Source organism: Heterocephalus glaber, unplaced genomic scaffold (genome assembly GCF_053883595.1).
Source record: "Heterocephalus glaber isolate CG9 unplaced genomic scaffold, H.glaber_assembly_v1.0 deba00001463, whole genome shotgun sequence".
Lineage (NCBI taxonomy): Eukaryota > Metazoa > Chordata > Mammalia > Rodentia > Bathyergidae > Heterocephalus > Heterocephalus glaber.
In genome coordinates this window covers 6,678,254-6,691,879 of record NW_028258310.1, presented here as the reverse complement: position 1 = coordinate 6,691,879, position 13,626 = coordinate 6,678,254, and the positions used below count along the sequence as shown (strand labels likewise).

General features: G+C 33.2%; 1 protein-coding gene across 3 annotated transcripts in view; it reads right to left on the bottom strand.

The window, feature by feature from the left end:
• Nucleotides 1-13,626, bottom strand: part of Slc12a2 (solute carrier family 12 member 2) — a 98,363-nt gene that overhangs the window by 14,631 nt on the left and 70,106 nt on the right. For all 3 annotated transcript variants that reach the window (XM_013075753.3, XM_004854442.4, XM_087180562.1), the window contains exons 14-19: nt 12,827-12,982; nt 11,522-11,621; nt 7,475-7,586; nt 6,200-6,340; nt 3,584-3,690; nt 526-605 (exon numbers count right to left, since the gene is read on the bottom strand). In XM_013075753.3, the coding sequence (XP_012931207.2) occupies nt 526-605; nt 3,584-3,690; nt 6,200-6,340; nt 7,475-7,586; nt 11,522-11,621; nt 12,827-12,982 (696 nt within the window). The remainder of the gene's footprint in view (nt 1-525; nt 606-3,583; nt 3,691-6,199; nt 6,341-7,474; nt 7,587-11,521; nt 11,622-12,826; nt 12,983-13,626) is intronic.

Below are 13,626 nucleotides of genomic sequence, written 5' to 3'. Positions count from 1 at the left end.
GAATACTGGATAAGGAGTACACAGGACCTTGTTGCACTATTTTCTACAACTTCTTATGTATCTATAAATATTTTTAAATGACAAATTGTTTTTTAAAATGGGTAATATTATGACAGGAAATATTATGACAAAGTTTACTCTTTTATTAGTATTAATAAGCCTATAAAACATAATTTTTGTAAACATGAAAATGATCCAGTTCTAGTAGTTACTTAAAACTTTTCCTCACACTACTGCTCTACTTACGTGTTTTTTGTACAAATTCAGCCAATTTGCAATCATAACTAACATCTGCCTAAGTTTTTAATTTGAATTAAATATTCTCTCCATTACTAATCACTAATCATCATCCAAGCTGACACAAAGTTTGGTGGATTTCAAACAGATATGATCTTAAAATGCTATACAATGAGTCGGTGACACAAATAGATATAAAAGTTAATGAAAAATTTGTGAGAATTATATACAATTTCTAACAAAGTAACTTATAGTTTAAAAATAAAAACTTATTTCAAACAAATTTACCTTGTCCTTGAAGATGAGATATATCCAGACCTTCTTTTAAGCGGATAACCACTACTCCATACTGTATGTCAAAGGCATCACTATAAGGAAAGGGCAAGGGTGTCAAAAATTTATGTTCTCTATAAAATGAAAGCAACCATAGGTGATCTCTAAAATTACTTTCAGCTTTAAATGTTTGTTTTCTTTAGTAGGTTTTAAAAGTTGGTGAGAAATTAATAATGATGGGTGTAAAATACACACCTTTCTTTTCTTCTATAACACCCTTGAAAATTATTTAAGTGTGAATTGTTACAGTATGGGCATGTGCCACCAGGTGTGTTTTGGTCAATGAGAAACTACATAGATGACCATGTATTTCATACATCCTAGGTGTGTAGTAGGCTATTCTACACACGTTTGTGTAAGCACATGCTTTGACTGTTTACACAATTAAATCATCTAATGAGACATTTCTCAGGATGTATCCCCATTGTGAAGCAAAACAAGACTGTACTGACATTCTACCTACAGAAGCTATTTAAAGCACTGATGGTATTTTTATCCTAGAAAGTGAAAGGGAAAAACAGCTTACAGTGACCCTACTACTTATATTTAGGCTTATATGCTTAAAGCTAAGAGAAATATAGGAAGAGAAAGAAAACTGGATTCCACTGATGGCGACAGCAAGTTGTAGAGTATGAAGAAATTTCTGAAAAGAGGGTATTTTAAAAACTTTTTGTAATGTGGGTTTAAAAAGTACTCCAAAGATTTTATACATATTAAAACCTAGACATAGCTCTAAAAATCAGACTTTTAAAGTCTAGAAACTTCTGAAGACCATAAATCTTTAAAGTGTCTTCAAAGAGTGATAACAGGCTTAACTTTTATCTTCTATCACTATTTTTAATTATATTAATAGTTACATGTAGACATACTGAAAAATAATAATATATATCTATACATACAAGGAAAAGTTGATATCTAAAAAAATGGCCAAATTATTTCCCCCAAAAAGAAAATGGAAGGATGTATTTAGGGTATAACATATGGCCACAAAAGATCTTTTATTATTTAAATTCTGGAGAGACAATTAGACCTCATTTCTGTCATGCATTAAGGTCAAAAGAAAGTCAGTGCGGGGACTGGGGATCTAGCTCAGTGGTTCCAGTGCCTCTCAAGCGCAAGGTCCCGAGTTGGATCCCCGGTACCGAAAAAAAAACAAAAAAGAAGTCAGTGGGAAAAAAATTTAATTGACACGCTCAAGTTTCTCAGCTGTATCTTGTTGTTTTTTTTTTTTTTTTGGTACCAGGGATCCAACTCGGGACCTTGCGCTTGTGAGACAGGCGCCGGAACCACTGAGCTAAATCCCTGGCCCAGCTGTATCTTGAAAGATCTAATTAATACTTGGAAAAAAATAACTACAAACATTAAAAAAAACAGATCCCAAAGATTGCTTTGCATCAGAACAGTTAAACTCTTGTGCTGTAAGCTATATAAACAGATTGTGGTTACAAATCTCACATACTATATTAAATGTCAATCATACAAATTATTTGGAATCACAGCTAAAACATTAGGGGAAGTGTCACAAGATAAAAGAATGAGTGGTGTCACTGCTTTAAAACTGACATTAATTTCCATGGCTTTAAAAACCAAAGAGCATTATTATTTTACCTGTCCTTTAATTGCTATCTGATATACAATACTTAACTTTTCTGAGCATTCATTTTAATGCCTAGAGAATTGAGTTAACAGAGACCCCCTATTAGGTGTTCTCATTATAAACAACGAAGAACTAATAATGTGCAGGTGCAGGAAAGAATTATTTGCTAAAATTTCACTTTTTATATTTACTGTTATCACTGTTCTTGAGCTTTAAGAGAAAAAAGCAACCCCATGGCTATGGCTTTATAGCTCATGGTCTAATGAGTTTATCTGTTTCCACTGGGTATTTCTTTACACTTTCCAAAAGCATCTATATTAATAAGCTATCACATGTGAGGCAGGCAAATAATAGTATTATTTTGATAATAGTGGAGTTCCTGTGACAGACAATTCCAGTGAGTTAAAGGTAACTCAGATCAAAATTCAGAGAGAAAACAGACTTGATCTTAGAGCTGGTTTGTTAAATATACATTTTTAAAAATGTGTATTTTGTATATGAAGAAACACTTTACAAGAAGGACAGAGTAGTTCTATTTCATCAGTGGCTATGACAAGAAAAAGACAACTCTTCAATCATGTATGTCATACTGAGGAGTAATTTTTATCTGCAGTGAAACAGATTTATTATGCTATTCCTAGGGAAAGGAGACACTTTTAAGATATAAGAATAAATCCAGCAAAAATAAAAAAATTAATTCAGTTCTAAAAGCCATGGGTAGCAGATTAAAAAGCTATATACAAAAATACATGAACTTAAGAGTAAAACTACAAAGTGATGAAATAAAAAGAATCCATTACACAACCCACAAGAAGAGTAATGTAAAACAAAACAAAGTTGTATGATAAAGATCATCGGAAACTCTCACTGAAAAGTGAGCAGTAAATTCAGAATGTTGCACTTCAAGGGGGTAGGAAAAGAAAACATGTAAATTGAAATGTAAATAACTTAATGAATGTCCCAAGTGACTAACTAGAAAATTAGCATGAGAAAGAAACGAAGCTACATCTCTGAAGTTGATATCAGTGCTGAAATCCCCTTCCTGGGCACAATAGGTAATAATGACACAGCTTGGAAGGTGTTGAGTCTGACAACATTTGGGAACTGTGCTCAGCAAGAGCTATACAATAACACAAAGCTTATTAATTTAAATGGCATGCCAGCATGCATATACATACTCTCTAGTATGTATGTTTACATATAAACATATATATGTATCTGTGTGTATGTGTACCTGTACCTATGTGTGTAGACACAGGTAGGATATTTTAATAGACCACTAACAAAACCTTGTATGATTCCTTTCCATTCTTAACACTTCTATTAGGAGACTGTATCAGAAACAGCATTCCAAACAAAAATTTTCAGGTAACACTTTCTGAACCCACCAAATTACTGAATCAAGGATATACTTACTGAAATAAGTTTATATACATATCCACATCCCTCATATCCACTTGCAACCAATCTTTCTTAAATCCAAGGACAAGTGTGTTTGGTTTCATACGACCAAGACCAGCGGCCTAAATATATGACAAATACAACTTCAAACATATACTTTTTAATGAAATCATTTTTAATGACATAAAAATCTTTCAAATAAACAGCTTTTAAACATGACATATCCTTATCAGTGAAAATTCTTCAGTCTAATACATATTTACTTATAAATTACACATATTATACTTATCACATATTACTTATGATTAACACATAAAAACAGAATCATCTAAAAACAACACATCTATAACTAAAAGGTATGATACTGTAGAATCAAATTCATGTTCACAAACATTTTCTGCCAAGGACTGTGAGCAACAAAAGATATACAGGCATTTGTCATTTTATGTAATGGGTTTGCCAAAGAGAAAGGAAATGCTTTCAAGTGACAGCTTAAGCTGTAATTTCAATTAGTTCTATAGAGGCAACTGGTACCTAATAGTAAGATCTATTAGTAAGACCTAATGGTAAGGTCTTTTCATGCCGCTCCTCAGACAGCTCTACCACTATAATAAAGTCAATCTCTAGGGCACCTGACAAAGTAGTTGCATTTGCCAGATTTATAGGCATAGTATATATGACACTTTTTATTTATCCTAATTTGCCTCACACTGATGATACTCAGAATCCACTGGGGTATGTTAGGTGGGTGGATGGATTAGGTGGTTCTAACTGTTGATAATTTTACAACATTATCATTTATACCACAGAAGACCCCGGGGCAGCAGTTCTCAAAGTGTGGCCTGGAACTGGGTCACTAGGAGCAGCAGAAGCATTCTGGAACTTTATTAGACAGGCAAATTCTTGGCCTCACCACAAACCACCTGCCTCATTTGGTGATGGAACCCAGAAATCTGTGCTTAACAAGTCTACCAGTTGATTCTGATGCAAGTGGAAATTTAAGAACCACTTCTTTCAGGAAAAAGTTTCCTTCATTTTATTCATAAACTGTATTATGTACAGTTTATGTATATGTATGATAAAGTAGTTATCAAAATGTTCCTATAAAAAGTACAAAAGCAAGCAAGATTTACCCACTAGATATAACCTTACGATCAGGGGTAGCACTGTACCTAAAATATTTAAATATATTATGTACATATTATGTTCACCACCTAGGTAAGAAAATAAACATTAGAAACATAAACAAAACACCCTATGCATCTTCATGACCATTTTGTATTATGTATTCTATTATTTAGGGATACATACACTGCACATATAAAATTTTAACTTACATATTTAGAAAAGTTTGTACCTTTGTATTTTTCAAACACTTTTTAAAAAATTGCTACTTTTCCTTATACTGTTGTTTTTGAGGTTTATCTGTGTTATATATAGTTCTTTTTCAACACTGTATACTACAATTTTCAATTCTCTAATTCATGGTTGTTAAAGTAACTTCCAATTCTCTTTCACTATTACAACTGACACTGCCATGAAGTTTAATACAGCCTTCTTCGTAGGTACAGAAGTTTCTCTAAGGCACATATTTAAGAATGAAATGCTGCAGAATATTCACTCCTTCAGTCTCTCAGGCCGCTATCCAAATTTTGTATATGTCACTTAAATCTTTTAAAAATTATTTTATATTTAGTTCTTTTAATTCATCTAAAAATGACTTTTGTGCAATCGTTTTAAGTATCTAGTTTTATTATTTTTCCACGTGCATAAATCAATTATTCCAGCTCATCCTTTCAATGCTACCTCTGTCATATGTTACATTTCCTGTATGAGAGGCTGTTTCTTCTGTTCTGTGCATTCATCTAATTGTCTACCACTGCTTCATTACCATAGTGTCTTAAGTACTTAGCAGTTACTCTCCTCACAACAGAAAGGGCTCAGGGAGACAATACTCTTGAGTCTCTTACCTCTACTTTTAACAAAGCAGCTCCACAATAACACAATTAATACAGATAGCTTATGCTGAAACTGTTTTTGGTTTTGTTTTTTTAAAAGAAAGGGATTTCTATAAAAATAAGTTGGTAAATACTATCTAAACAAGCTCTATCCTTACAGCCTTTAGGATGGAGGAGACTGAAGCTCAGATGTTAAGTGACTTGCTCACTTAACAAAATCCATCACAAGGAAGTGACAGTGCTAGCACTTAAACCCAGGACCAATTCCAAATTCTCTATTCTGGCTAGTATACCACACACAAAACTGAAATAGAAATCTAAGTTTAGTACTAGCAAATAAATAGTAAGAAATACGAGGGACCAGAATTTTTTAAAAATTAAAGACTAGTATTATTTAACATTCTTACAAAAAACTAGTAGGGAGTAGCAGGGAGTAGGTGTTTACAGGAGGAGAGTAACAGCCTAAGATAATTTTTAAGTAAGTTCTTTGCTGTAAGCCAACAGCACAAAATTTCTATAGTCTTTTAAATTCAAAATCATACAATCTTAGTCTACTTAAAGATATTTAAAAATATTTGCCATTTGTATTACTGTGAAGAATGAAATCTAGAATGAAGTTTCTAGAAGTTACACAGACCCAGAAGACAGGCATCTGAAAGGCTGGTACATTTACCTGCATCAAGTATTGTGCACCTTCCCTCAAGTCATCTGCATGGACAGAAGCATAAAAAGCCTTCATTTTGTTTTTAATAAGCCAGCGCTGATATTTGGCTTGATCCATGGACATCTCTTTCATCGCTTGTCTTCTAGGGCCCTTTAAATAAAGATACTGACAGTGTCTTTAGGTGTAAGACAATGTACTTCACATTTATAAAAACCACTCTATTATGCTGGTTTGAAGCAAGGTGACTAAATGTTGGGATGGGAGAAGTCTAATAATAGCTTTTAATTTAATTCTACCTAATATTTTAAATTACCAAAAGGTATTGATGGTATAGTTAAGGCACAGTAGATGCCAGAAAAAGAGAGGAAGAGGACAAACACACAAAATGTTTCAATACTAAATTAATGGGAAATGTTAGAAATCATTAAAAATGGAGCGATTACCTGGAGCAAAATAAATTCATACAGTTTGTTTGGCTAAAGTGTCTGAGTTATTGGTTCTCAGTATCTTCAGAATATCTTTGAAAATCAAAGTGAGCATTACTATAGTACTGTTTTTTTTCTTTATGAGTTTTATTAACTCAAAGTTCCATTTTGATCCTTGGAAACAATATATGTGTTATATACAAATATACAAAGCAAAATCTAAAAATATATTTAAGACTATTACATAAATAAGGAAAATACAATTTATCTTTCCTGATAGGGAAACCACCTCATTTGTGTATCTTGTGCTCAAGGTTCTAACTTGAATTCATCAGCATGGAGAAAAGTGGAAAACTCCATAGTCCGGGTGACATCAGTGAGTCAGGGTCTCTTTCTGCCAACTCATGCACACACACGGCTATGACTTTGCCACTATACCAGTAGAAGAGCAACTCGAGTACAAGCTGGGACATGGAGTAGACAATGCATATTTTGGGCACCAAAATAAGATGAACAATGGAGTTTGGAAGAAAAGCTAATCTGACAAATATTTTAGTTTCTAATCCAGAACAAGTAAGGCAGTAATTTTCCCAATATCCAAGATACCAAAAAAAATACTTTTAGATGAAAACTTACCATGATTTTACACTATTTTGTTACTGCTGGTCAGAATGAAAATTTAAAATGTCAAAAAATTTTTAAAATGCTAAGTTTAGATTGTTCAGAGGCAAAAATATTTTAAAGAAAACTACTTTAAAAAAATCTATTTGGCAGATTTCTTTCAACCTAAAAGCCTGAATATCACAAGTTATACAGAGAACTAACATGCTTTAATATAGAAAACAAAGCTGTTTCTTACCATATGCACATGGCCACAGATCATCAAACCTACGTTTTTCGTGAAATCATGAACAAGATGGAGTAAAGCTGGGCGTGAGTTTGGAGAACCTGTCATAACAAGACACTGTGGCCTATTTAAGATTAAAAAAAATAAAAAAAGGAAAAGAGGATAAGACATTTAAGCTGTTTCTCTATGATTACAGTATTACACTAGAACCTTCTGAAATTGTTCTAAAGACATAGGCCACCAGATTCTCACAGGAGATGAGTTTTACCCAGACCTCTTTGGTATATGAGAAATGCAAAAACCAACTTTGAATAATCATGCCAACTAGTTCCTCTAAAACAATAGGTAATATGATAAACCAAGATTCTGGTAGAACTATACAAAGAAATTACCATGCTAGTTAACTTTTCATCTCCTAAGGTAATAAATACCCCAGTTCCTTCACACAGCTTGCAAAATTTCCTGAGGGTGTGGCCATGCCTTCATATACAAAATAGGTTTATTCCTCCTAATTATAGGTGATGTCACTCTAATTATTTCTACTTTATGATATCAGCCCTTTCTATCTGGCTTTCTTCACCACCACCCCCTACCCCATGACCGACTGTCTCCCTTTCTGAGCCTTAGCAGGTTGCATGGCTCCTCAGCTATACAATGCATTTCTTAGCTTTGCTAGGGGCCTAATTGTGGTCCTGTAATTAACTTACAACCCATAAGATGTTCCCATTTCCAGGTCATGTGCTTTATAAAGGAAGCTGCCCCTCTTTCACATTTTCTATCCCTTTTCCCTAAATTAGACAATGAGCATCATGATGACCTTGACTACATGGAGAAAAACTTTCTAAAGAATGACAAACTGAGAAGATACAAGGAAGACAAATCTCAAAAGACCAAAAGCTGCAAATATGCCAACTTGCCTTGAACCATCCATTTACCTCTGGATTATTACAAGACATCTATCTATCATTTGAGCTACTGCATTTTTCAGTCTTTTTGTTATGATAACTTAAGACTATATCCTAAATAGTGACCTATTACTTTTGGAGGTTAACTTGTCCCTATCTGTGTTAAATAGTAAACTCACTACAAAGACATAATTGGTAGTTTTATCATACTAACAAAAGTAGAGTACAAAATATATTAGGGATGACTAACAATTGCAGAGTAAACATCTGTCTTTGATTTTATTTCCTTCCTTGAAAATCTTCATGGTATAATGAATTTTTATTAAAGCACAAAATCTACAAAAATACGAAGCATAAAAGAGAAAATAACATTGAAATATTGCAAAGTTAGACAGCAAAGGGAAACACTGAAGGATCTGCCAAATTAGGAAACAGCTAAATCTAAAATGGGCGTGGGAACTGAATGAAGCTTTCTGATTTCACATGTAAAAACCATCAAAATGCTTAGGAGTTGGTAGCACCAGATATCTCTAGAAGCAGCAGGAACAAAGGGACAGAAACTAAAAATCAGGAAGACTGGCTTAAAGTCTGCATAAGAGAAGCAACTACATTGACTCAAATAATCTCTATCACCATGAGAGGCCACTGTACCTCTTTATCCCCAATCCCAGTTAGATTATTTGCTGAATAAGATCATCTAGTCTGGAAAACACCAGAAACAGATAATGGCAGGAAGTTACGTTTGTTTGGATTTTTTAACACACGGTTTCAGTATGTAGTCCAGGCTTCCCTCAAACTCTCAGTGATCCTCCTGCCTCAGCCTCCTGTGTGCTAGGATTACAGCCATGTGCCACCACACCCATTCTCCATCTGACTTTCAGAATGATACACAGGACTTTACGCACAAGAGGATTGAAAGATCCATTTCTAAGAAATCTCATCACGTTAAAAATAAAGCCTCTAAAATGACTAAATGCCTCAAAGGAGCAAAGCCCTATTCATCTACATCAAGGACTTAAACTGACAAACCTGCTTCCTGGTGCAGACCTTACTTGCCAACCATTACAAATAAGTATTTCACTTCAAGGGGCTGGGGATTTATCTCAGTGGTTCCAGCGCCTGCCTGGCAAGTACAAGGTCCTGAGTCGATCCCCAGTACCAAAAAAAAAAAAAAATTCACTTCAGACAAGCTTAAATTCAAGAACCTAAATTAAAGAGAAAATAAATTGCAAGTCACAGTAACTACAGGTGAAGGAAACAGAATCTTTTTGGCAAATCTGACGAAGGCAAAGATAGTGGTAAACAGAAAGTTAATCCAGAAAAAAATTATTAGATTCATGGAAAACAGAAAAGTTGTGCAGCCATGAAAGAGCAATCAATTTATTACCTGACTCAGCTGTATAACATACAGTCATAAAAACATAAATATCAAATATGATCTAATCTACATAAGAACAAAAAAATATTGGTAGGTGAGTACATGTACATGTTTAGCCCAGGCAGGTCAAAGACATCAACTGATAATGCATAAATTTAAAAATAAAAAATGCAGCAAGACAAGCATAGAGATTATGACGTGAATACTAAAAAACTACAAAAAACAAAACAATCTGCTGAAATTGAAAGTGATTGCTGATAGTGTAGAGAAACAGGGCTACGAGGGGTGAAGCAAGTACTGATTTTCATGATAAATCTTGAAAAGTTGCCCTTCTTTACACTTTGTTCATACACAATTCTGATAACAATTAGAAAGTCAAATTGAGATAAAAAATCTTTAAATGTTACCATTATTATAAATTAAGATTTTAATAGACCGTAGATTAACTTTGACTCCTGTTCATACTAACAGTTATGATACACATACTTTTACACTAGGGTAATTTTCTATTTTTCTGTCATATTTGGCCTCAACCATCCAAAATATGCTGAAATTGAGGTTTTCTCTTTCAGGGCTCTCCTTCCTTTTTCTCTTTCCTATTTCTCTCACTTCAAAGCTGCAGTCTCTAGAAACTGTTCATTCTAGAAAGAAGGGACTGGGTGTGTGTATGTATTATGTGGGTGGAAGGTATCCAAAAAGATAACTGAAAGAATACACACACACTTTTCTTACTAGGAGAGATTTAGTAGAGCAGTTGCTTTCTGGCATTTCTTTTTAAACTTTTTCCTTTTTGGTTTACTAACAAATATGGAATAGATTTCTGTGTTTACCATGCAGAAGCCACAGAGAGATGTTCATGATTAAAAAAAGTCACCTATTCACCACCAGACTTAATTTGAACAATTTAAGAATTATTGCCTAATGATTGTTTTGAAAATGATGAATCTAGGGTTTTTCTTTTGTTTTTTAACAGGATCTCATTACGTGGTTCAGGATGGTCTTGAATTCACTCTTTAGCCCAGGCTAGGCTCAAAACCTTGGTGATCCTCCTGCCTCAGCCTCCTGGGTGTTGGGATTACAGGGTATACAACCATGCCCAGCAAGAAACTTAATTTTTTAAAATTTTTTTAATAAACCTGGTTTTAACAAAGTATAAATAATGACATGTCTAACAGTATATATAAGTACACAATATTTCTGGTTTTAGAGAAAATCAGAGAAATACGTGTATCAATAATGCTTTATTAACTGAACATCATCAATTATTAGAAATGTATTAAGAAAAAGTTTTATATTGATGATTGTTATAAAGATAAACTATACATGAAATCATTTATTGAGGAAAATATAGCGTTAAGTGTTCATTATTGTAAAGCAATGATTTTTAAAATATCACTGCAACTGGTTTCCAGTTAGTTACGGATAAGAAGCAAGTAACAGTAGAATTAAAAAAGAAATTATGTTAAAAACCTTTATAGCTGAGTGTGGTGGCACATGGCTCTAATTCCAGCACTTGGGAGGCTGAGACAGAAGGATTGCCACAAGTTTGAGCCCAGCCTGGGCTACATAGTAAGTTCAGGGCCAGCCTGAACTACATAGCAAAACTGTCTCAAAAAACCAAAAACCTTTATAAAAATTTTACATCGTTATATATATAGAAACATTAATGCCCACAGAGAATAGAATAAACTTACATATGAAAATGTTACTGAACAATAATTTAAGAACTGATTGGCTAGCTGAGAGAAACTGTTTCCATGCTGCCTTTTCACCTACCTAAAGTTTTTCACATGGTCTTCCACTCCAGAAAGACGAATTGAATGTTGCAGTGCATTCAGGTAAGTCAGGGCTTGTGTTGAGGAGCCCCAGTTCACATCTGTGGGAAAAAACCATTCATGAAAGATCATTTTCAATGACAGCCAAATAAAGACTCACAGAGAAATTAAACAATGCTTTCATATTTAAAAGTCAACTACTAAAGCACTGTACTCTTTCAATAGTACAAGTGTATAGCATGACATTAAAACTATAATCATCTCAACTATGACCACATTCAAAAAGAGTATAATTTAGAAAACAGCACTCCAAGACATGTGCACATAACTCAAGAGTCTTTCAAAAAATAAAACATTTTAAAATTACTATTTTATGTAGTCACAGATCTGAATGTAAGACGTAGGATCAGAAAGGCTGTAAATCAGTACTAATCTGTTTAGGTTATTTGAACATGAAAATTTCATTTCTTATTGAATAAACAAGTTAGACTTCAAATGATGATTTTATACATGTTAATCTATAGACCTGTAAGTTTGTCCATTTCTACAGCTACCCCTCTAGTCCAAAAGCTCGTTATTTCATAGATTAAAAATGTTTCCTAACCGTTTAATACTACCATTTTGCAAATTCTCTTATAATCTTTTCCTAATTAATTCCTATTAGGCCCCAGCTTTCCCAACTTTTGTCAGAGCCTTCTTTTGTAAATTGGACCAATGCTATCATACCTTAGCATCACCATCTTGCATGGAGACATACTGTACCTAGCTATTATCAATATGACACATAGGTAATCACTGATGATTTCTCAGTTAAAATACGTTTGCCCAATATTCCCTGCTACATAATAAGTAACTTAGTGGGAAAGACACTATGTCTTTCAGAATTTTGTGAATTCCATGCTACCTACTATAGTTCTCTAAAATCAAAATAGGTAATATGTATGTTTATTAGGCTGACAGCTTCTACAATACTGTAAATCTGCATTCTTTTAAAGAATAATTTTAAAATATATTGAGTCCAACAGAATGATAATTATATTAACATTACTTTTCTACAAATATGATTAGTTAAATTTAACTTGTGGATAAGAACAGAAGTCCATTAAAGTCAAAGTAATTTCATTAAACTAACTTTATTTTTTTTTGTTGAAAAAGAACAAGAAAGTACATGCATCTGTAAATGAAGTATTTTAGGTTTTACATAATGTACCTTTCAAATATAAAAAATATGACTGAAATATGAAAAACAATAAAGAACTTTTAGACATTTTCTAGTCTGAAATATTAAATAAAAAAGATAACTAACCTGGTTTTTTGTAGGTAACATAAATATACAGCCCAAGGACAATTACATATGTTAGCAATGCAGCCCACCAGTTAATGACAAACATCACTATGCAACAAAGAATTGCACCCAGAAGTGATATCCACATGTTGTAGTATTTGAATGCAGGACGCCATCCTAACAATAATAAATAGACAAAAGTCATTCAGATTCTTCATCTGCTTTAGGCACACATATGCACAAAATAACTTACTTTTACGGCTGCCATACCGAGAGGAATGTAAGCATCAAGTGTAACAGTAAAGTCAAAGACTGTTGCTGTTACTAACCACAACTGAGTTTGACAATTTTTGATGGCTTTAAAGCATGGCAAATCTATTTTTTGTATTACTTTATCTATTAGGTCTGTAGTCAATAAACTTCACAAAAAATTATGAATCAAACTACTCTAATGAATGCTAAAACCTAGAGACAGTATAAAAATGAAGAAAGGTTTCAAATTGAGTCAGTAGCAATATAGCTTTATTTTCTGCATTTAGCATTAGACATATCCATGTCCTAATAAATACATAAAACACTTTATATGAAACCATTTGTGAAAATCATTAAAAATTCATCCAGTTCCCAGAAAATGCATGGACTATACTAACACATACCTTTCCTTTCAGTGAATAAGCACTGTTAAAAAATTCTGAAGACAAAATGTTTTTAAATTTTCATTGGTATGCAGTCTTACAACCCAAAATACTTTTAAAAATCATTTCAATGAAATTTTGCTAAGAACTGAAGCTACAATGTTGTGCCCAAAGTCTCCATGCTTT